The sequence below is a fragment of the Doryrhamphus excisus genome, chromosome 12 (genome assembly GCF_030265055.1).
Source record: "Doryrhamphus excisus isolate RoL2022-K1 chromosome 12, RoL_Dexc_1.0, whole genome shotgun sequence".
Taxonomy (NCBI): domain Eukaryota; kingdom Metazoa; phylum Chordata; class Actinopteri; order Syngnathiformes; family Syngnathidae; genus Doryrhamphus; species Doryrhamphus excisus.
Window position 1 is genome coordinate 3628988 of NC_080477.1, and position 24987 is coordinate 3653974.

Below are 24987 nucleotides of genomic sequence, written 5' to 3' on the forward strand. Positions count from 1 at the left end.
AAAGCACCACCAACCAATTATCTTGCCAGCTATTGCCAGCTATTTAGACAATAACAATGGTTTTGTGGTTTTGACTCATTTTCAGTGGCTAGTTAATCTGTACTGCAAAACCTGACTACTCTAAAGTATATCCAAGTATTGGCTCTTGATATTACACAATGCTTGCTGTACTCCTGTTCTGTCAATACAGTACGTTTCCCAAAGCAGGCACTCGTGCTGTTTCACAGTGCATGTTGAAATCCCATGGACCACAGCCCCTAGACTGTTCTCTTCCTACTCACTCAGTTGTAGTTTCCTCAATGAACCTCAGCTCTCCTATGTCACCACCACTCGTGCAGCCCCAAGACTGTGAAGACTGTTCTTCCTACTCACTTGTGTTGTGAGTTGTAGTTCCTTCATTGAATCGCATCTCCCCAGTGGCAGCATCACTCATGCATCCCCCAGATGGTGGCTGACTGTAGGCAAGACACTACTCACTTGTGTTCTCTCAATGAACCGCATCTCCTCTGTGCCAACTGCACTCGTGCAGCCCTCAGACCTTGACGCAACCACCACCACGCTTGGCTGTTATCTTGCTACTCACTTGTGTTGACTTGTAGTTTCCTCAATGAACCTCAGCTTTCCAATGCCAGCACCACCCGTGCAGCCCCAGGTCTGTGACATTAACACCACCCTGCTCAATGTTACCTTGCTACTCACTTGTGTTGAGTTGCAGTTCCCTCAATTAACCGCATTTCCTCAGTGCCGACTGCACTTGTGCAGCCTCAAGACCTTGATGCAATCTGCACCATGCTTGACTGTTATCTTGCTAGTGTTGAGTTGTAGTTTCGTCAATGAGCCGCAGCTCTCTTATGCCGGCAGCACTCGTGCAGCCCCAAGACCTTGGTGCAGTCAGCACCATGCTTGACTGTTATCTTGCTAGTGTTGAGTTGTAGTTTCGTCAATGAGCCGCAGCTCTCTTATGCCGGCAGCACTCGTGCAGCCCCAAGACCATGATGTTATCTCCAACATGCTTGACTGATATCTGGAATTCACTTGCTTTGCCAGCCATTTAGATAATAATGGCTGCGTGTTGACTCCTTTTCAGCAGCTAGTAAATCTATGCTGATATTCTGTACACTGTCTACTTTAAATCTATCTACGTTTACTTGTTGGTGTATTGTCTTAGTATGACTTTGTACAGGTGAAATTATCGACTTTACGTTCATGTTTGTGTGCATGTGTGTGTGTGTTCATAAAGGGAATGTGTGTTTTGCCAGCTTCCTGTCTGCCTTCTCGCATTCCTGCAGTGCTTCACATACTAGTCTGTCCTGCGAAGGGGCAAATGGACTTTTTCTGCAGCTTTCTCCATGTAGGCAAGCACATACTGTAGTACTGTATGTACCGCCTGTGTACCCACCTTCTGTTTTTAAATCAGTGTGTATCTTTTGTGTGTGTGCTGTGCAGCCATGTGTTGTCAGCTGCATTCCTCCTGTCTCTCAGCAGCAGGTGGAATCCATCTGGTTGGACGGGTTATTCTTTATTGTAAGTCGTCTTCCGTAAAGAAAAGAGACAAGTTGTGTAATGTCTCTCAGTTGTCTCAGTATCAGGCTTTGTGTTTTCCTGCGGACACAACCGACAAAAATAATACCAGCAGTCAAAATGTCAACTGCAAAACATGCCGAGTCCATAAATATTGTGCTTCCTCTTACAGGCTGAGGGAACTAACTGTGTCTTCATGTTTGTCTTACTGGAGGTGGTAACATTGGAAAAGGGTCTTAAAACTATCTAACCCTGTCCAGCTATTTACCAGCTGATGCACTTGATCATATTTAAGGAAAGTGTAAATGTTTCAGGCAAGCTACTTGTAGTGGCTATTTGTCCTTCACTAAAATAATAAACGTAACTTACACTATAATCAAAAGGCCACTGATGCACCATGGGTTTTGTTTTACGCAGGCAAAAGAGTCATTGTCCAAACAATCTTGTTCCGTTTCTTCTTCTTTCCTTTTATTACCGAGCAAGCAAACAAACAAACAAAAAAGGAACTTGCGCTGGTACAAAAACCATAGGCCCACCCCGGTGCATGCTGGTCCTATGAGCACTGCCTACCTAAATATATTGCAGGGGCCCAGGGTGTTATCCAATGAAATAAACCCAGAAATTAACGACTAATTAACCCCAACAAAATATGATAGATAAACAAATAAATAAATAACTAACAAGAAAATATTATCAAGTAATCCAAACAAAACAACAACAACAAAAAATAAATCAATAGATATCAGAAACCTAGGAACACACTAATAAATAGCTCCTACACTACTATTAGCCACTATTAGCTACTATTGTGGCCTTGCATGCATCTCATCTCCAACACCGTAGCGCTAGCTTGAGCTCACTGCTTCCCCCTCTGGTCACGGCTGGAATTACACCCACCAAGTTGTTTGGAGCTGAGAGGTTTTTTTTTTGCTTCCGTCCAGACTGGCCAAGCAGTTCACCATCATGGAATTAATTAGCAGTGTTACAGTTTAAGAGTTAACTATGATCTTCAACAGGTAGGCACCATCAGTTCTTCTCCTTGTTTGGTTGTCGTGGCAGCTTAACCTTTCCAAAGATGTTTCAGATGAACTTAGCCTTCTCAGTGTGCCGTTTACAGCTCACGAAAAATGCAACAATTCCAAACTCCTGTGGGGGAGTAAGCACACTTTACAACATAAAAACTTGAATACTTGCACCAGGGGAGAGGGAAAGGGGGCGAAGGTGTTCTAGCGCAGGCCAGCAGCCATATTGTATTTTAAATCTGCTGGGTCCCCAATGAGCAAACGGTCTCAAACCCTTTATCCCTCTTAAGTAATGGTTTGCAAGACCGCCTATATGGCCGTCTTTTTCTGATTAGAGGGTAGGTGAGGTGACACGACAGGCTGTGATTGACGGCAGCGACAGGTGATGCTTCGAGAAGCGATACCGTCGTCATGCCGCCCATATCAGCAGCGCACACAAAGCACAGAGATCACGTTTATCTATGCTGACACCCGCACACTGACGCTTGGAGCGTACATTTCAGACTTATCTGTCCTGTGCAGACGACACACTGTGCAAAGACATGATCCTTCTCACCTTCTCACCGAACAAGCTATCGTGTTTTACACACATCAATCCCGGCATCAACAGACTGCTCAGTCGGCATTAATGGCGCTGACGTGTTGTTGGTAAACAACAGAACAGCAAGTGTAACACACGTGACTTTCACACCTCAGCAGTACAACATTTTAAAGCGCACAAGGAGCTAGGTAAACAGCGGCACCTACCAAAACGAAGGCAATTTGTCCCCATAGGAAATTTAGTTAATCCAATTAGAGTTTTGTGCAGGATGCTTTGGATTTGGACTAGTTTGTTACGGCAATACTGTACCAAAACCGAGACAGTGTACCAAAAGAAGGCAATTTTTTTGACTGTACGTGCAATTTAAAGCAGAGGAAAGACAGTGGTTTGCACCTCATTGGCCTCACAGTCAGGCGACCGCGGGTTCGTATCACCGTTTGTTATCTGCAATGTGGCAGGAAATTTTCAACCAACACCTGAATCATATATGTAAACCGGAGCGGTCAAAAACCAAGGTTTAACTGCACTTATAATGCAGTTACTGTCTTTTTGTGGCCATCAGGAGGTTGCCTACAGCCACAGTTGTTCATAGCAGTGCACTTTGACCTGCCACTAATGAGACACTGCTGTTAACTTACTAGAGGCGGTAATTGGAGCCTTTATGCTTTGCCAATAAAAAAAATGCTTTGATGCTTGCTGTACTGAGCTGACGTTGGCTTGAGCGGCGTGCGTTTTTCTTCCACTCTGACTCCGCCCTTCAGCTACGCCACCGACAGGGTTCCAAAAAGTGTTGAGCTGTTGACAACGAAAATGAACAGAAATGTGCACTACTTGTGGGAAGCGAGGCTTAGCTGACAGCTGACAGCAGCACAGAGTGACGCAGGCGTGCGGTTCACATAATAACACGTCTGACCGTTTCTCTTACATGCGTGTGTGTGTGTGTGTGTGCGCGCAGGGCGACCTCCAACAACAAGGTCAAAGAGATGGTGATGCTGGAGCTGAGCTACGTCAACTCCAACCTGCAGCTGCTCATGGGACAGCTGGAAGGACTCAACAGCTCCGTGGAGGTCTACCAGAGCAGCCAGTGAGTGCCAGCTCGCGGCATGCATGTCCGCGCATTGGGAAGCTTCAAGTCCTGGTCTCGGAGGCTCAGGGCTGCCTCCTGGGGTCATATGGGAACATTTCAGGTGTATTTTTCAGGAAGATTTGGTTGAACACAAGCTACCTGCACAACACATGATTACATTGATTTTGGACAATGATGACAATAATATAAAAATAATATATTATTATTATTGAGAATAATAATATATAATTAATAATGTAATAATAATAATAATGTTATTATAAATAATAATAATATATAATTAATAATATAAAAATTATAATATATTATTATTATTATTATTATTATTATCATTGTCCAAAAGAAGACAGACTAAGTTGTGTTGAGCCCTCATGTAATCCTGGTCATCATGTGTTGTGCAGGTAGCTTGTGTATAATAATAATAATAATAATAATAATATCTAATTAATAATATATTATTGTTATTATTATTATTATTAATAGCATGTGCTGGCATAGCCGCATACTCTACCGATAATGTGATGCAAAGCAGAACCATTCCAACAATTGGTACAGAAACATACAGTATCTGTCTATGTGACTAAATCTAACCTCCAACACACTTGGCGATGTCGCTGGTGGCACTTGGAGATGAATGACACACACACACACACACACACACACACGGGGCGAAAGGTTGCAGCATCTCTTGGATTTAAACTAGTCGGGCTGGTTTGGCGACAAAGGAGCACACATTTGAAACCACAGGCTCAACGTGCAAAGTGACATGAGAAGCATCCTTTATATTCTCTCTGTGTGTGTGTGTGTGTGTGTGTGTGTGTGGAGCCAAGTGGAGCAGGGTGCCGACCACTAATGAATCCATTCATGCACTTTGATTATTTGATGGGAACAAAAGGATATTCATATTTTGAACAAAGCCAGTGGGAGTGGCGTCAAAGGACGAGCGCAGGAATGAGTATTTCTTTTAGCGTATGGACATGTGGAGTAAAATGATGACTGATTGGCCATATTTGGGTCATTTATAAGCCTGGCTGGAACTTCCTTCCTGGGCGCTTTGACTTCACGTAGCAAGATAGAAACCCCAACCAACTCAAACATGAAAACACAGCAGCACCTTCGTCTTTTATGTTGGATGCTCTGAGCACGGAGGCTGCCGAGCTCCTTGACAGGAAGTGGATCATAAACTGGAGGCTTTGAAGTACTTTTCATTAGGAGTGTTTTCTTCCTAATAGTTTTTTCCCTCGGGGCCTTCAAGCCCTTCGTCGCGCCACTCGACTTAAAAGGAACACTTGAAATCTCTCAAAACCATCTGTCTCTCTCACACGCACACAAGCGCATTGACAGGGATGCACGTAAGTTGCATTCGAGCACACGCACACATCACGCGTGACAACCAATCACAACACAAGGGATGTGGTGCCAAGGTTGCTATGGTAACTGTACCGCTGGCCATAAAGACAAACGCGCTTGCAACTGAGGACATAATTTCATGATATTTGATGATAATTTGAAATTGTAACACAAAGCCGCTGATGACTTTATAAGAGCCCGATGTTCATGAAGGCATCGTTAGTTTGTATTTATTAGCCAGACGTCTGTCTCGTCGCGACCCAGAGACTTTAAAAGTGGCTTTAATGGATGGGCGCACAAGTCCGTGTGTGTGTGTGTGTGTGTGTGTGTGTGTGTGTGTGTGTGTGTGAGACGCATGCGTGCGTCAGCAGGAACATCGAGCTCACAACCCAAGAATCCGCAAAACCGCATTATTGTCTCCGTCCGCTTATTAAGTTAATACTTCTACCAGCTGGGCTACGGATCCAAGGATCCACGGATGGGCTGTAAATTGCAAACCACAAACTCATTTTGGATTTAGACAAAAAAACAGCATCTCTTTCAAAAAAGAGAAAAAAAAGAAGTAGGGATGCTCCGATCACGGCTGTAAGCTCATGCTAGGTGTAGGCGTTTGCTTCTAAGATCCAGCGATGCTTAAAAATAACCAAAATACAGCGAAATACTGTACACAATACTCATACACATCGCTCTTCTGAACGGCCGTGGGCCCCCGCCCCCGCCTCAATAGCACTCACATTGCTTGTGACATGACAAAAACAACCACAAATGACAACAAAAAATAGATTTTTCTTATGCTTTTCCAGTTTTTGGCTGCCTTTGTGTCTTTCCCACATGATTCCGCAGTGCTCCGCCACCCATGACGTCACCATTTAAATGGCGTCGGTGTCTTCCCACGGGACCAAGCGCTGACTCGGTCGGGTGCAGATAAGAGCACAAGCAGCGCCTGTCCTCCAAGCTCTGTGAACACTGCATGGGAATCCTGGGGAGGGAACCTGAAATACAAGATGGGTCCAGGACTGGAAGCCAAAAGCAGGTTTTTTATTCCCAGCAGAGAGCGTCTTTGTGAAAACGTGAGCTCACGTCAGACTGGATTCAGCTGGTTTTTAGCGGGAGCTCACCTGTGTGGACCAGAATAAACGTACATGTTGTGGTTCTTCGCTTTGTAAAGGTTCTTGACCTTTTTTGCACCACCTTCAATGAGCTGATGCAGAAAGACTGAAATGTCGTAACGAGGCTCTGACAGGAACACTTGGAAGAAGCAGAAGGCAAACCTCCAGCGTGTTCACATTCATTTTTGCGTATGCTTCATGGCCAATTGTACAAATCCACGAAGCCACTGGTTTTTAATGGACTTTCGGGCTCTGGTCTATGTCTTGAACACAGTAGTGGGGGCTGAACGAGTGTGTGCATGCGTGCGTGCGTGCGTGTGTGCGTGTGTGCGTGCACGCTGCCGAGAGGTTTATCAGAGCAGATATCCTCTCCAAGGCCAGGGCGTGCAGTCCGAGCAGACGTTGCAGTGCAGTCGGGCAGTCATTCGATGGGCCGTAACTGTCAGTGCGCCGTACGGATGAACTCATGGAGGACTCGCAAATGCAGGAATGCGTTCTTATCGTGGGCTGATGAATGCTTTTGTGGAGTTGTTGACTGCTTCAAAGGTTAAAGGTCAGGCGGATGTTGACGCGTGATAGATTCTCCCATCTCATTAAAAAAAGGAGTTTAAAAAAACAATGAAAAAAAAAAATCCAATTATTGGCCTGCACATTCTAAAAATATTATTTAACAAGAAAACCAAATGAAAAAATTTGAAAAATATTCAGAGAAAGAAGTTGCAATATAAAGAATAAACTCCAAATATTATGAGGATTAATAACATAATTTTAGCTGTATAATGTTGAAATATTAAAGGGAAATGACATTTAAAAAAAGTTTTAGTATTATGACAAACACAACAACAAAGTGTTAATTTTCAGACAATTAGATTGCAAAGAAAGTTTTAAACTCAAACTCAGTTAAAATAGTTTTAAAAAATGTAAATAAAAACAATAGCGGAAATTTTACAAGGATAAAATAGAAATATTAAAAGAAAAAAGCTATATTCTAATAAGGACAACAAACGTAATTTGATGAGAATAAATGCATAATATCATGAGGAAAAATAATGCAATTTTAGTAGACTATAGTTATTTTTTTACTTATTTTTTAGAACTATTCTAGTTGTTGATAGTCATGGTTTCATCCATTTCAAAAGGCAGCTGTCAGCAGAACAAATGTCCATTGAGGACGAGTGTTTTCATAGTTTCCTGTGATGCTTGTCCCCCCAGCAGCAGCAGGTATTTGTCAGGTTTACCTGCACCGTCCACCTCCATAACCGGCTCAGCCTGCTTTCCATCTGTCAGCACGTTGTTACTGGCGTTTTAGCCAGCCCTTAACGACCACCTGGTCAATGTTAGGGAGACCAAATGAAAGGAAAAAGGCCCCTGGGAAGTTTAATTTACACATTCATATGGAGTTGGTGTTACAGGTTTGGGCTGTGAGGCTTGCTTTTGACTTTGTAAAACCCAAACCACCTGCTGTGTATGTGTGTGTGTGTGTGTGTGTGTGTGTGTGTGTGTGTACTGCAGCGGCACCGTCTGCCTAATCCGTCTGCGCTGTGCGACTTTCTCAAGTGGCAATCATATCATGGCCTCCTTTCAGTAAATACTACTGGAGGTTAACCAAAGGCTTTATACAGATCTACATCCCTGCCTGGTTCACCATTTATTTTCTCTCTCTTTTCTCTGCTTTAAATTGTCAATTGTTCGTTTTTTCATGGCAGCGTAAAGAGACGTTGGTTTGATGGCGCTATCTGCAGGGGGAAAAGAGCTAATCATCCAGTGAAAGTCGTTTGACAAATAAATGTACTCAAAATGTGATGTCACTGCACTTTTTGCACGTGTTAGTTAGTGAGTCAGGTTATAGTTTTATTGTCAAATAAAGCATTGTTAGGACTTTTTAACCATTTTCTCGGCAAATAAGAGATCTACTGTACTGTATCGCCTTTGTTGGAAAGTTACCTTGTGTGTAAAATTCACTTTCCCATCGTTGTTTCAACATTGTGGACATCAAAGCTAAATTAGCTTTAGCTAATTAGCCATCATGTGCTTTTGAAGTACTTGCTGCTAGCAGCAAAGATAGATAGATAGATAGATAGATAGATAGATAGATAGATAGATAGATTAGCCGACAGTGAAAGCTTGATTGTAGGTCATCAAATCATTTTTTTGGTTATATTTTATGACCCCAAAAGGCCTTTTTGTGCTTTAATATCCTTTAATGGACCAGCCATCCCAGCTAGGGATCCTACACAAATACAAAATAACTTTATTTAAACCGTCCGTATGTCACATACCTTCCCACAATAGGTTGGTGGCCATCTTGGTTGTTTATATATGTGGAAACCTAACAGTGCTAGCTTGTCTATTAATTAATTAATTTATTTATTAATATTGACCTAAAAAGGCCTATGGGTACTATAAATATATAAAACTTTAAGGTCACAAAAAAGACATTTTCATTTACATTGATGTCTTTATGTGTGTGTTTTTCTTAGGGAAACTACCAACATTCCGCTCATCGCCCTGGGTCTGAAGGAGACGAAAGAAGTCAACTTTTCGACGTCATTTAAGGTTCCTAGGACACCATCACACTAAGTTCATATTCACTGGAACTTGGTTATTACATATTTAGCAAGGATTTATGCTTTACCGGTGGGATTAAGTAGCTAAACATTGATGTGTAGGTTAGCAGGCTAACGTAACATCCTAGCTAAGGTTAAGATGACCATCACAAAGGCAGATATGGTTTTTATTGTTATTATAAGGACTCAAAGCGTCTGTACAATCACACATTTACCATCACTGTTGCATGTATGCGGTTAGATTGTTTTTTTCCCAACATGCATTTGGGTCACATGAGTGCGGCCTGTACTGCTGCTTCTATTTGTTAACTGACGAACAATGAAGCTTAGACCATAAAACGTGTTGTTTACCAATGTGTGTCATGTGTAGCAGAGGCGTCGTGTAACCATGCGCGTTCATCCCGCTGCAGCTCACCTTAATTTTAACGACCGGGTGTCGGCTTCCTCTGGTCGGCACCTACTTATATGACATTTATTGTCGGGAGGGGTTTCTCCTTTACGTAATGCACCAGTGCGAGGGACTGTAAGTGAAAGGTCAAGTTGTTAAACCAAACAGGCAGAAGATATTTAGTGATATTTAATGTTTGTTTCCGACAGGATTACATCGTTTCGCATTACAACGAAGATGGCACGAGCTTCGAGGACGAGATCGCCGACCTGATGGACTTGCGGCAGGTTGGTGGCGTGTGTGTGTGTGTTATGGCCGCTACATAAGAAAGAATCTAAAGATTAATTAGAATATATAATAATATAATATAAAGTTGGAATTTTTGGAAAATTAGGTTGTGGAAACATCTTAGAAAAGTAAACTCCAAATATTATGGGAATAAAGTCATAATTATAAGGAGAAAAATTACAAGTTAGAAAATTAAAAAACAAAACAAGAACAGAAACTGGGATAAAAATCAGCTGTAATTTTGCAACAATAAAATCTAAATATTAAAAGTAAGTCTATGCTGCTTATCCTCACTAGGGTTGCTGGTGTATGCTGGAGTCTATCCCAGGTGACTTTGGGTGACAATTATAGCACATTTTGCGACCCTGGGAGGATTTGAAACAATCGCAGGAAATATTTTTTTTCTATTCGGGCCTAAGCCCTTTGGCAATGGAAGTGCCATTTATACAGTATTTGCAGGAGCCATGTTGTACTGAGCAGCCTGGACGTGTAGCGATGGCATGTCAAATTTTCATCACAAGATTTGCAAAAATCTTTGAAGTTGTGTGTCTTTTGAAGCGTGTTATTCCAAATCGTATGATGTGTAGATCACATGCTGGGTAAGCACATTTGCTACTTTGCTCGCTTCCAACGTCCAGGCATGCAGGACGCCGAGCCGTACCGAGGTGGGGGTGGAGCTGCTGGCAAAATACTTCAACCATCTCCCTCTGATAGAGAGTCGATTCTTCTCGCAGTCCCATCACAGTGGCCTCTTCTTCACGTGGTACACATCATCACATCACGCATCTACTGTAAATGCGCTGTTGCTCAAGTCTAACAAGGTTGTCCTCCTCGCTTTTCCCTCAGGTATGACTCCTTCACAGGCGTTCCCGTGTGCCAACAAAACATGTCCCTGGAGAAGGCGAGCATCCTCTTTAACATCGCCGCCCTCTACTCCCAGATCGGCACACGGAGCAACCGGCAGACCTCGCTTGGCCTAAAGGAGGCCATCTCTGCCTTCCAGAAGGCTGCAGGTACTCTAAGACGGAGGTGAGGATAACTCCTTCCCGGGCACAGTTTTCTCTTAGGTTTCTGCCGGGTCTCGTGCAGGCATCCTCAACCACCTGAAGGAGACCTTCACCCACACGCCAAGCTATGACATGAGTCCAGCCATGCTGGCCATGCTCATCCGCATGATGCTGGCTCAGGCTCAGGAGTGTCTCTTCGAGCAGCTGGCTCTTCCCGGCGTTCGCAACGAGGTCCTGACCCTGCTCAGGATGGCCCAGGAGGCTGCCAAGGTGAGACAAGTGCAACATCCACACACACACACACACACACACACACTCAACCCTCTTCTTTTTTAACTGCCACCTCACCAGGTGTCGGAAAGCTACGACCACGTGCATCAGTCCATGATCCAGACGCCGGTGAAGGACAACGTGCCCTTTTTCTGGTCCACCATGTCTCAAGTGAAGACCAATCACTACCGCTCCATGGCGCACTACTTTGTGGCCTCAGCCCTTCTGGACCATCAGGGTAAGCCACAGTGGTTAACTCATGTTGTTTACCGACAGCTAGTATATAGTAAGCATTTGCTAGCTGGCGGGTGTGATTGAAGTGTACAGTATAGACAGCCTTAATGTATAAAGTATGCAGATTTAAGCAAATCTTACATATTTTTTGCCTCAATTAAACATTTTCAAGCATAAAAATGGTGAAATGAACTCAAATACAAAGACGTGATGATGCAGTATGTAGTGTTCTACAATGGTTACTCTGTGTCAGTACTATTATGTCATGTTGGGTGAGACACACAAGCACCAGACTTGCAGGTTTGAATTATCTCACAACAGGCACAAGAATCCCTTGCATGGGCTACTATTACGGCTTATTGTCTCTTATTATGTTGGCTGTATTGGCTAATACAAGTGAAGGGAAGGTGACTATAGGAGTGTTAGTTCATGTCTATCAGGCTCTAATAATGCTAAAAACAATATTTAGAAGGTTCTACACAGGCTTTCTATGCTCTAACTATGAAAACTAGTAAAGAACAAATTCACGACATTGTGCACGACATTTTGCCCATAGTTGACACCAGCAAAAACATACGTTGGCCAGACGGATGATGCATTTTTTTTCCATTCGATCTCAGCCATGGCGCGTCCATCTCACCGGCGGCATGTCCGTCATGCCAACATATTCTTTACTGCTCCTGTGCGGGTGTACCCAATGTAGTATATTGTAATAAAATCTTATACATGCTTGACGCATACTGTTATGGATGGGAATACGTGCTGCTGGACTGACTCACGTCCAGCCACAAATGGTGTTGCATAACAGCTATTTAGAGACACACACACACACTCTCACATTGTGGTGTCTTTTCCATGAAGTCGAGAGAGCTGTAGGGCTAAAAAGAGGCAGCCTTACTGCGGAAGAGAAGAAAGTTTCTATAAGAGAGGCATGTTTTGTGTTCTTTTGCTGGCGTACACAGTACAATACAGGGGAATGTCAGTACTTTACTTTTATGAATAGGGAGCAGAGTACTTTGAATGGGGGGGGTTGCTCATTATGGGATTCCTGTGTGAGGCCGGAGAGAATGGATCCATGAACCGCAGGTCTGTAGAGGATCATCACGTTACAGGAAAGTTGGAGGAGACACCCTTGATAAATACTGTACTTGACTTCATGGGACATTTATTTTATGAGCACCCACCCATGAAAATATTTCTTCTGTAGTCTGTACATGCAGCCAGACCTCTGTTGATTTTAAGTTAGCATTTCAAAAATCATTTACAGCTCCAGGTTTCGACTATCAACTCCTCGATTTATTTGAATTGGAGGAATTAATCAGTGTTGACTTACTTTTATGGCCTAAAAGCAGACAAAATGGCCAGCACTGATTTGCTTTGTGTCCTCTTGTGTGTCCAGTGGCTCCCACCGATGATGAAGACCAGCAGGAGAAGACCTTGTCTCAAGTGTACGATCACCTCCCTGAAGGATGCTCTCCTCTGGACATCCTGAAGAAGAGATCGGAGCGTGAGCGAGTCGGTAAGCGAGTGGATGGCATGGCTGGAGGCGACAATGTCTTCTGAGGTCTCGGGCCTTCTCAAAGCAACGACCATCGTGCGCTGCAGGTCGAGCCCACATCCGCCGTGCCATCACAGGCCACGAGGAGGCTTTGAGGATCCACTGCTTGTGCCACCACCTCAACAAGCTGGAGGTCCTGCACGACATCCTGAAAGCCAGCCACCAGCGCTCCCTGCACAAGTCCAGCGAGAACCAGAGTGAGGAGGAGTTTCCAGACTACTTGGTGGCGCCGGACATTATCTGTGAGTCTCGAATGATAAAATGTATTCATAATTGAGGGGACGGTCTGCATTGTAATCACACCGTAATTTAACGGTATTTATCAAGCAGCCGTCAATGCTCCAATTTAACCACAGTCCAGTGTCTTATAGTCACAGAGTGAGCTGTGGCTGTAGGCAACCTCCTAATATAGTTTTTATTAACTCCACAAGATGGCAGGGGCTGCATGGTAAGCATCCAGTAGGTATACGTGTTAAAAAATGGCCTTGGCCTTTCCCTGTCCACTTTCTCATGCACTCCAAATGATTGTTACAATGAATATTGTATACAAAAGGAGTTGTCAAAAGGACGCAACTAGATGGTGCAGATGTACCTAATGAAGTGTCCGGTGAGCAGTGTTTCCAGAAGGCTGCTGCATGGGGCACCACACTTTCATTCCCAGCTGCTGATGATGTAATGTTTACTTTTAGGCTACATCGTCATACGTGATGGTTAAAATGTACTGTAATTATGATTGCAAATATTGTTTTTTTTCTAGCTAAAACCGAACACCAAGCAGAGCTGGAGGTTCCTGCTGCCATTAAGGTGAAAGTCAGCGACTTTTTCCAGAGGCTGGTATGTGGGCTACTAATCTGCTACTCACGTTCATGTCCTTTTAAGTGGTGGAAGACTTGGTCTGGGGAAATGTGGTGTTCTTTCTGGAGATACAGTACATGTAATAAGCTCCCAGGTGAGTGTCCAGGAAGTTGCGAGGCATTTTTATTGCAGCAGATTTGCAACAGAACCTCCTGTACATCCACCTGAACAACAGAACACTAACGCTTACCAAGGTGCTCAACTTTGTAACACTGCTATTGTCAGAGAGAAGGGAGCAGCTTGGAGGGGGAGAAGTAGGACATGCTTGGGATTAGTGTTTCATCAGCTGCTTGCCACCTGACCTCTAAAACACGCACCTAGGTTCCAGGACGGTGGACACCGAGTGCTATTTTGGACAATATCCTTGGTACAAAAACTGAAAATGATGATTCCTCCTAAAAAAAAAAAAACATTGGACTGGTAATTATCTTCTTGGACAGATGAATCCAAGTCCTTCCCGACGTGCCACGTTGTGTTCAAGGCCCGAAACTGTGCGGCGTCACTGACCCACAACTCCACTGTGTATCCCCCCCAGGGTCCTCTGTCCGTCTTCTCTGCCAAGCAGCGCTGGACGCCACCTCGGACGCTGTGCCTGCGCACTGAGGACCGAGACCTGGGTTTCACACTGAAGGGGGACGCCCCAGTCCAGGTGGTTTCGTTAGACCCCCTCTGCCCTGCTGCTGTGAGTAAACGTGTAGTCCACATTTACAATGAAAAACATATTTTTTTTCTTAATTGTGTGGTCGGTTTGAACCAAGTGACTTCAAAAGACTTGAAACAATTTATCATTATGATGGTAATGATTTGATGATTTATCATCTGTATGATAAGTTATTTCTCATGACACAGCATCAAATGTTAATACTGTTCCATGTACTGTCTACACCGCATGTTGGTGGGCAGTACTGCACATTTTGCAATGAATCCAACACCAAGTAAACACAGGATCAGTATTGCCCATAACAGTATTGCCCTCCGTTAAGAATGGATGGTGGTTCAGCCGGTCCATGGGTCACAAAAGGGTGGGCGCCACTGATCTAGAATTTGGGGGAACTCTGTGGTTGCCGGCTGTATTAAGAAGTTATTGTTGGGATTAGATCAGACGGCTTTTAGCACCATCCTCTTTGAAAGTTTGCTTTTTGAAGTGACGGTGTTCCTGTGTGATGACATCGAACAGCTCAGGGTTTGGTGACGGTGCTTTGGGGTTAAAGATTTTCGAACATTTCAGACTTCTTGTTAAAAGTTAACAGAATGATGCTGAAGAGCAGCCGGGCACGCTCAGTGTGAACATCCCGTCGTGAATACCCAACAAGTTTGGCTTCCTTATCTGCTTGTTGAACCTTTTATGTTAAGTAACCCCCACGCTCCCCGTCTGATGGTAAAGTCATTACGAGTCGGCGTTTGCTCTCCTGAGCGCGGCCGGTGTGACAGCTCATTAGGAGGCGCTGACAAGGAGCCAAACAGATTAGCAGCGTTACGGCAACTCATTGGCTAACTGGGTCATTCTCTTTAGAACTTTCATTCTGCTTTCATGCTTATTCTGATCCCACGGACCCTTTCCCACAGCCGCACGCTTTGGTCTGCTCAAGGTGTCCCGTGAAAGTCGTTGAAGCGGACCTGCTTGCTTAAATATTTACTCATGGCGTCAGGAGGTCATTGTAGACCCACGCTCTTGCTCTCCTCACGCTCCTCACGCCCCCCCCGCCTCGTGTGTTTGCAGGCCGACGGGCTGAAGGAGGGCGACTACATCGTGGCTGTGGGCGACACCTCTTGCAAGTGGATGAGCGTGGGCGAGGTGATGCGGCTGCTGAAGGACGTGGACGAGCAGGGCGTCGACATCCAGGTGGTCAGCATGCTGGACAGCAACCCCACAATGGTACGGCTAGGTGTCACATGTCCCACAATAGCACAGCGGAAGTGCGTTAGCCTTGATGGCGGAGTTTAACGTCACAAACTAGAGGGAGTCACCTTTTGAGTTATTTAAGACGCCTTTCCAGAGGAGTCCTATGCCTTTTTATGTTAGTCTCCAAAAGTGTCCAGTAAGACCAGAAAAAAGCGGCGAGATTGTCGCTAGTCACCACTTCCTGTCCGCCTGCCATTCGGCTTCCTTCAGGAGCACATTTACAGCAACGCACACAAACACAAGAATATTATATCTACTAACTTGGGTAATAAAGGTGACTATAGGGGTGTTATTTCATGCCCAGAGGGCTCTAATATTAAACCATATTTAGGTCGTGAGCAGGTTTTCAGTGTTGTAGCTATAAAGAATATTGTATTTGTAAATAAGGACTACTACTTTGATTCACTCATCACAGTCCAATTAATGGCACCAATTAATGGCAATTAATGGCATGGTTAGCACCCCACTCATTATTTCCTTGTGTGTGTGTGCGTACACAGCCCGCCAAGAGTGCCACCTTCTGCGGGAACCTCCCCAAGACCTACTCCATGATTTGTCTCGCCTACGACGACGACGACAAGAACCCCAAGTCCCGCAAGGTCAGCAAGAAGTCGTCCTTCCTCAGCTGGGGCCTGAAGAACAAGATGAAGAGCGCCAGCACCATCAGCCTCCCCACGGCCGAGCAGTCCTGGAACAAGCCCTGTCCCACCTTCCCCAGCTCCTACAAGGACGGCATCCTCTACTGAGCCCCCTCAGCGGACCCGCCGAGGGAGCGAGCAGCGGTCTTACCCTAAATGTCCGTGCTGACACGCTGGATGGCAGCTGGCGGTGGATGCCGGTGTTGGTACACTGGTGCCCCCCCAGTGCACAACCGTCTCATGCAGTGTCAACTAACACAATGTACTAGTACTGTGCCAGCACCGTGGGGAAAACCACTTCTCTTATATATCTCGTATATTTATACACATATCCCAAGATGACCTCCTCTGCCTTCAACCAGGCTTCAGCCATGCACTGTACAGTCCAAGGTAATCCTTAACAACCTGCAGTACTGATCAGTGTCATGCTTAACCTCAGTGCTGATTGAAGAGATACTCATTATATCTCCTTTCTTTTATGTGGGGGGAAAATTTGATGAATGCAATTGTTGTATACGCTGCTAAAAGGTTACATATTTGCCTTGTTTTTTTTGTTTTTTGTATAATCACCTTTTTAAATGTGATACAGCCATGAAAGGGATCATTTTGGAAGTGCCTGAAGAAGCCTGCGCCATGTACTGTAGTAACACTGAGTTCCTCGAGCGAGTCACTGTTACGCTGCAAAGGATACAAGCTGCAAACAAGGCAAAACCGCCGTGATAAGATACACCTAGTGACGAGATGATTTGACGTCTTTTCCTGCAGCCCTGATCAGTTCTTGAAATACATTTAAACAAATATCAGAACGTAACCTTTTCCTATCAGCCGGCCAGCTGATCCACTAGCTTCATTTGGCACAACTTTCCAACTCAACTGAGAATATCCCAGATTCCGAAGCCGACCAGTCAGTTATTGACGCATCCCACGCACGGTCACCTGTAGTCAACGGCAAAAGTCGCTATCCAGCTTGTGCTAACGTTACTGACAACTTGCTTGATTTTTGCAGTATGTTGTCCCTTAAACATGCAGCTCTGGCTTATTCGGATCCCGAAAAGCTGACATTTTTTGTTTTATTTTTGTTTTTGCTTTGTGCCTAGGACACAATAAAAAGCAATATATGATTTGATGGTTTTGCCGCATGTACACCAGTCATGTCACTAAATGATGACAATGCCTTCATATTTAAGGTATTACTCAATAGCTCACCCACGTCTGTCCCCATTGTGTGTGTGTGTGTGTGTGTGTGTGTGTGGCCTTGGGGAGGTCCCAGTACACGTTCGAGAGACTCCAACTCCAGTCTCTCAACTGGCCCGGGAAGGCCTCTGGACCAGCCGGGAACCAGCTTAGGCTGCTGACCTGGGATAAGCTGGAGAAGATGGATGGTGTGTGTGGGAAAAAAATGGCAGGTTATTTTGTGTCCAAAGTGGGAATAGTCCCGGACGGTCAATGATGGAAAGACTGCAGCAGCCATGTTTGACTTGCCACTATAGGTGCTGACACTTTTCTGGTGTTAGACTTTTTATTTTATCTACAAAGTAGATTCATGTACACATTTGATAATCAAATTATTTATGTAATAAAAAAAATACAAATATATGTATGATTGTAGTCATTTGTGAATGGAAAGTTGTGAATTATTTTGCACGTTGGATGTCTCGGAGGAATGTATTTTACTAGTCTGGTCGTTCCTGGTACATTTTGTCTTTGATGTAAGATTGTTGTGACATGTTCTTTACGGTTTAATGTCATATTTAGTGCCATTTATGCTCCACCGTGACGGAGGATGTGCTAAACAAAAGTTCTTGCTTTCTGTGGTGTTATTGATCATCTGGAAATTCTTGCTGTCAATCTTAATAAAACAAAGGGGACCAAAAACGTCTGGTGTATTATTCCTAGTACAGTAACAGAGCTGACATGGTGTTTTTCAACTGGTCTGTGATCACATGACACCCTAATCCTCCAGCATGAAGGCAGAAGAAAAATAGGTGATTAACTTTGACCTGTCTCGCTAGTGGGTGGCAAGGAAGGACATTTTTATGGGGGAACAATTTGTGTGTTTTAATTTAATTAAATAATTATTCATTAATTTAATTTTAAATGAAATAAAATTCTAGCCTGCTCCATCCCTATTGTGTCCTTGGGCAAGACTGTGATGAAGTTCAATTGTTATGTATTAGTCTGTGTTGTTCATAATATGTATTGATTTAATCTATAGTCCTCCTTATGCTATAATGTCCTATTTCTATAGTTCAATGAATTCTACGAAAAACCTAATTATACAAACAATGTGGAACTCCATCGCCCTCTAAAGGCCAAAGCTGTATAAGAAGAGGGTAAGCGTTGCTAGGTAAAATGAAACGCGTCTCTGATTGGTCAGAGGGGAAGCTCCAAGCCAATAAGAGTGGCTGATGAAGCGAGGTGTCCCAATGCGAAGAAGCGTCTAGATACGAGGAAGCTACAAGTAACCGTCAGTGAGTTGACACAGATTAGCACTTTGTCATGTGTCAGGAACCGTCAAAAACTCTTACTAGTCCGAAGAAGTTTAGATTAAAAGGCTAACTAAAACCACCAATGTACAAGGTCGGCGACGGTAAACGAGTGACTCCGACCATCACAGCGTTGCGTTAAATAATTAGCAAGAACTTGTTATATCCACCATGTTGAGACTGAACTTCAGGAGGGAGAAAGGCAAAGACTACGTAAGTATCACCGACACTAGAATGTTTATTTACATTGAAGCACTCTAAAGTTAGCTGTTTGCTTTGAGCGACATAGATAAACAAAAGTGGAAACATTGATTTACCGCCACATCTTTTTTGGAAGTCACTTCCGGTGTAAAAGAGCTGGACCTTCAAGTGAGCACAATTTTATCATCAATTTTGTCATCTTCCCCGTGTGTGTGTGTGTGGTTGTGTATGTTTGTATGTATGTAGAAACACATAGCCCATGGTCTGATCCCTGCTGCCTCCATTGCCCCCAAAGCTGCCGTGCCTCGTACCCCACCCCCTCGCAGCCCAAACCCCTCTCCTGAGAGACCCAGGTACCAGGACCTACCTTCCTCCACCTCATCTTCCTTGCCCTCTCTCTTACAGTACATGTACAATCACTGGACACTTCCGTGGGTATTGTCATATTCCTTTGAAAAAAGGTCCTGAATTAGTTTGTTCCTTCCACAGATCAGCCTTGGCGGCGGCCATCTTGTCTTCTTCGCTCACCGGGCAGACTTGGGCGCTCCCTCCCGCCCGCCCCAGGTCTTTCTCTGAGGCCGAGCAAACCGAGTCCTTCGTTTCTGAGCCGAACATCAGCACCGCACTTTTTACACGGTAAATATAGAAGCAATCACAAACTCATTTAAATCACAATGGAAGTAGCAACGGGCTATATTTCATATTTTGGTATCCATTCCATACAAGTAGATATAGGGCCGTATCGCAGATACCAATACTTGGACATTTTTGAATTATTATGGGAATTCTGATGTAATTTGTTAATAATAAACCAATATGTAACTATCATTAAAATTCAGCTATCATTCCCTTTATTACATACATTTTTTTAGCAAAACAAAGTAAATTATGCAATAAAATCAATATTATTATCACTAATTATTATAATTATTGATTAATTAGTTAATAAATAAAATGATAATAATAATAATTGTTATTATTATTAGGGTTGACCCGCCCACCTCTAATTGAGAGATCTTATAGGCTGAATACTGGAGATGTCATGAGATGAGATGATACAATACCAGATTTTAACATCACTTTTAGGAAACGTACAATGAAAAAAAGTCAATATATTGAAATACTGATTTAATTTCTACTGCGTTACTTTCTGCACTCTGAGTGTGTGTATGCTAGCGCCCCGCCTCCACCCATCCAGACAGACTGTATGTCTCTGTCACCCACAAGTGTGCTTTTCGATCAACTGTGCCAGCTGCAATTCACACAGCGGCCACACGGGGGACTATTGAGCCAGGCCACCCATGAACAATAATGACAACTACACACTAGGCCTTTGAACATCTTTCTGTCCTAACGTCCTCTTTTGTTCCCCTTAGTGATCGATGGTCAGAAAGCTTTGTTGCTCGCCCACGTCTGTCCTCCCCTGACCACTCTGACGAGGACGAGGAGGAGTTCCAAGACCAGGAGGAGGAGCAGGATGACGAAGGAAGCAGAGTGGAACACATTTCCAAAACTCTGGACGAGCAGCTGAGGTGTTCAGCCGCAGAACCAGTCTATGCTCTGGCACTAAAACACTCGGTGAGGTTCAGAAGAAAGATCTGTTTGTTCATGAATAAGAAATTCACCCCCAAAGCAAAACCATAACAAGGATGAGAGAGGTTTGTTCATTGAAATGAACCAACTCCTCCCTTGTTCATTGCGGTTGGTTGCTTTCAGACCCGACCGCCATAAATGAATGTAGGATTCAGATTTTTGTAGTTACAGCATAGAATACCTATTTACTTTCTAAATGTATTTTCAACCTTATTAGAGCCATGTAGACATGAAATAACACCCCTGCAGTCACGTTTCTATTCATATTATTCATTGTTTACACTTCATTGCAACTTTTGTGCTGCAGGCACTTGGGACGACTGCGAGCTAGCGAGCTACCCAGTTAAGACACAAATTTATTTATTCCAAACTTAAGAAGTATACCACTTCCACACGGAAGGAGAGGACATTTTTTTCCCCACGCGATCGTGTGTGACATGCCGTGGTTGACTTCATGCAGTGTTAAAGTAATGTCATATAGCATAATGTCATGTAGGGTTAGGGTTAGGGTTAGGGTTCGGCCGCCTTGTGGCCAAAATACTACATATCAATATGTTTTAACAATTAATAGACCACAGTCTATCACCAAACAGCCATTGTTTTTTAACTAATTAAGTTTCTGAAAAAACACAATATTGTGAGGGATGACTGTATAAGTTTACTTATTTACAAAAAAAAAAAACGAGCACCATCTGGTGATTTACTTCCCCAAATGCATTTGTGAATGAAGCCATATGAGATGCAGCCACTGGGTGGCGTAGTTGTACACAATAAGGTGAACCTCTGCAGCCAAAGGGTGAAAATGTATAAAAACGTGTCCCCTACTGTGTTTCCCCCGTCCCACTAAGTCTGATTGGCTTGATATTTCTGACACAACTCCATGTGCTCTATCACCACCCAAAGCTGAGCGCCCACCAAATTATAGGGGGCTGATAAGCTCACAAATGTAAAGTTTCAGCAAGATTGATTGGAAAAACATGGCCGCCACCGAGTACAACGTCTTTGCAGGGACACAGGCGGGAAAGTCCGTCATTGATCATTTGACCATGGTCCATATAAGCTGCTACAAATAAGATATTTTCAAAACCACTGGACATTGCATTAGGAACACCTGAACAATCTAATTGGATCCAATTCAAGGCTTGTGTAGAAAATTGCAAACAGACATTCCTCTGCTTTGTTTATCTTTGGGTATGAGCGCAGGGACACAACCCCGGTAGTCTTGTCTCGTACTGTGATTGTGCTTCTATTGGATTCACGGTGTATCTCAAATAAGAGTCTGCAGTTTGCCACACAGCCGATGACCTTCTTCGGTCCTCCCCATTCAAGCAGCTCTTATCTCTGAAGGCTCACAACAAAAGTCAAGATCTTATCGTCCATGTTTGGACCCTAAAGGCAACAGTCTGAGCACTGAGAAGTGTCAATCATGGCTGTTTGTTTGATAAGGCGATGTGTGTTTCTCAGCCTTGTATATTCCCTCTCTCTGTCTTCCAGGCCAGTACTCCCCAGGCGAGTCCGATCTTATCCAGCAGGGAATCTTCTCCAGGTAGTCGCTTGTCAGTCAGGCTGGCTCCACGTGCATCCACATGCAGTAAAGGTTCAGATTTACAAAGTCAAGATTGCTTCTCATTTAAATGTACCACATGTAACCTTACACTACTTCTATTCCTACATACAACGCAACCTCTCGGGCTGAATAAATCTTAATCCAATCAACATAATCACTTCTTCGAGGTGGTAATAAGACATTAAAGTCAGTTCTTCCACAGTCAAATCGACAGTAATTGGTGATAATTGAATATCTTTATATTATATCCAATATTTCTGTACTTGGAGCAGACAAAACCTGTTTACAAGTCTCTTGGAGATATGTTAGAGCCGTCTAAGCATGAAAAACCACCCTTCTAGTCACCTTTACACTCATATTACGCAATATCGTGGACATTCATTCTTTCATTTTCTACCGCTTCCCCTCACAAGGGTTGCAGTTCTAGATGGAATATTGGGATTCTGCTTTTTGGAGCAAAGGTTTGTCATTTTTGCAGAATTCCTGGGACAAAAGAGTGTTGAGCGCTGTGAAGCCAGCAGTGTTTCCTTAAAGAAGAAGGCCTGTGTGAAGAGGAACTCCAGAAGCCATCGAGAAGATGCGCCATGTAGGTGGCGTCCATCTCATCTCATCTGCATGTAATATATGAACCTCCCAGTGAAAGCCCTTCTCCTGAACTTCAGCCATCAGCCAATCCAGTCGAGCCAAACGAGAGCCTAAAGCGGCCAACCTGCCATCTTCTGGTGCCAACATGGCTGGCAGCCTTGGGGGGAGGGACCCTGTGAAGGCCATGAAGGAGGAGAAAGCCAGGGTAGAGGAGAAGATACGACACCTGGAGCCGACGACCTCCAGGTGGACGGCAGGTACAGTTCATAGTGGGTGTGATTGAGATTTTTTACATTTTCTATGTGGTGATATAAAGAATGAAACAAGTGCATGAAAAGGAGCAGTGAAGCATCATTTCGGTGGTTGATGCTGCCTGTCAGAAGCGTCCGTGACCCGCTGGTCCTGCTTTCAGGCTTGCAGGAGGAGCTGCAGACTTTGAGGCAACAGGCTCAGGAGCTGGTAGATGAAAACGACACCCTCAAGCGTACGGTACATCGCCTGAATGTGGAGCTAAGCTGCTACCAAACGCGCTTCAGACGCCCGTCCAGGCAGGAGGTACAAGCTATACCAGAATCATCTACCAAATTTTGTTGGGATGATAAACGGAGAGCCTGACATTGCAAGAAGATCATAGCACTGACTAAACATCTGCTTGTGCTGGTGGTCTCTATACTGTCCTTCAGTGTTTTGATTGAGAAAGTTACGAGCTCAGCCCTCAGACTTAATCTCATGAAACGTCCCTCAAACAGCACATGCCTCGACTAAGGATACTTAATCCCAATTCTTTTACAACAGGGGTGTCCATGTGTGGGCCACACCTGTTTTTTTAAATTGGTCTGTGGCACATCCTAAAAATCTAATTTAATAAGGGAAAGACAAAATGTAAAAAAAAAAAAAAGTTTAAGATTTTATTCAGAATGTTTTTAATTAATTTTATAAAAAATAAATATTCATAGAAAAGTTGTACTATTAACAAGGAAAATAATTTCATAAAAATAATGTATTTTAGTAATAAAGTAAAAAGTAAAAGTGGTAGTATTATAACAGCAAATAAAGTTGTCATTTTTGGAAAATTACCTTATGGAAAAAGTTGTAATATGGGAACATAGTAAAAAGATGAAGTTTGAAATTTGCAATATGAAATTTTTCTTCTTGGTGCAGTACAGTATGACGCTAAAAGAAAGTCACAAATAGCTTCCGTGAAGTCTTCTTTAACACTCGTTTCTGCGTATTAAACACATTTCCTGGAACAGGTTCTTACCTGCGGCGCCCTGCCTGCCTGCCCGCCCTTCCTGCCCTGCCGCTCGCCGTTCTCATCACGGCGGCCTCACGCTGCGTCCTCACACCAGGATTTCCCACGTTCATCTTTGCCGCGCTGCAAAGGCGCAGCGTGTCAGGAGTCATTACTAGCGACTTTGCGGCACGAGCAAAGAGCTGCGGCTGCGGCTGCAGAGTGAGATAGACCTACACTTGTGTGCTTCTGTGTGATGTTCCTCACACCTGAGATCCAAAGAACTGTGCTGCCTTTACAAAGATAACAATACCTCATTTTGATTAACAGCGTGGTGTTATCGTTTCTGGCCACCTACTATATTGTACATACGATATACACTCTTTCATTTCTAGTAATGCCGGCGTTCCTCGTTTATTGCGGTTAATTGCTTCAACGCCTGACCATAAGTGAATTCTGCAAAGTAGGATTCAATAATAAACTAATTTAATATTTTTGTAGTTCTGGCATCGAAAACCTGTTTTTGTTAACCTTATTAGAGCCCTCGAGACATGAAATAACACCCCTATAGGCACATATACATTTGTATTACCCAATATTATTGATCATCAGACAAAATAAGACATATTAGACATAAATAAGGTAATATTGACTCACCGTCAAGGTCAATACCTAATGGTGTTTATTAAAACAAGCATTCAAAAAGGGGTCAGTATTGTTTATAACTGTCTTTTGTGCTTCTTGTCGACCTCCAGATGTAACTTAAGTAACTTATCAAAGATGGGTTCTGGTTAGTGACGACGTAAGAGTCAATCCTATTGAATTAGTAGCGTGTCCAAATCTATTTTACATGTATATTAAACATGTTGATGGCACTCGGAAAAAGCATCTCTGTTGTTGCCATGGCAACTGCTTTACTGCCCGCCTGTGATGGTAATGATGCCGGTGGACCAGCCATGACACCTCTCGGGTTCCGTGTTTTGCTG

The 24987-nt window shown here is 43.7% G+C and overlaps 2 protein-coding genes across 9 annotated transcripts in view; both read left to right on the forward strand.

Moving 5' to 3' along the window:
- The window catches only part of rhpn2 (rhophilin, Rho GTPase binding protein 2), a 32435-nt gene extending 14222 nt beyond the window's left edge, over positions 1-18213 (forward strand). For 4 of the 5 annotated variants that reach the window (XM_058089329.1, XM_058089328.1, XM_058089332.1 and 1 more), the window contains 13 exons: positions 4040-4168; positions 9111-9186; positions 9795-9872; positions 10512-10636; positions 10720-10886; positions 10963-11150; positions 11232-11388; positions 12784-12903; positions 12990-13184; positions 13700-13776; positions 14333-14479; positions 15518-15673; positions 16201-18213. In XM_058089329.1, the coding sequence (XP_057945312.1) occupies positions 4040-4168; positions 9111-9186; positions 9795-9872; positions 10512-10636; positions 10720-10886; positions 10963-11150; positions 11232-11388; positions 12784-12903; positions 12990-13184; positions 13700-13776; positions 14333-14479; positions 15518-15673; positions 16201-16446 (1861 nt within the window). In that variant the 3' untranslated portion in view covers positions 16447-18213. The remainder of the gene's footprint in view (positions 1-4039; positions 4169-9110; positions 9187-9794; positions 9873-10511; positions 10637-10719; positions 10887-10962; positions 11151-11231; positions 11389-12783; positions 12904-12989; positions 13185-13699; positions 13777-14332; positions 14480-15517; positions 15674-16200) is intronic. The other variant, XM_058089331.1, reaches the window with a different exon arrangement.
- Positions 18214-18777: 564 nt separating this feature from the next.
- Positions 18778-24987, forward strand: part of cep89 (centrosomal protein 89) — a 37633-nt gene continuing 31423 nt past the window's right edge. For all 4 annotated transcript variants that reach the window (XM_058088807.1, XM_058088806.1, XM_058088808.1 and 1 more), the window contains exons 1-8: positions 18778-19037; positions 19272-19378; positions 19515-19661; positions 20402-20603; positions 22113-22164; positions 22664-22771; positions 22848-23027; positions 23183-23325. In XM_058088807.1, coding sequence (XP_057944790.1) covers positions 18996-19037; positions 19272-19378; positions 19515-19661; positions 20402-20603; positions 22113-22164; positions 22664-22771; positions 22848-23027; positions 23183-23325 — 981 coding nt within the window. In that variant the 5' untranslated portion in view covers positions 18778-18995. The remainder of the gene's footprint in view (positions 19038-19271; positions 19379-19514; positions 19662-20401; positions 20604-22112; positions 22165-22663; positions 22772-22847; positions 23028-23182; positions 23326-24987) is intronic.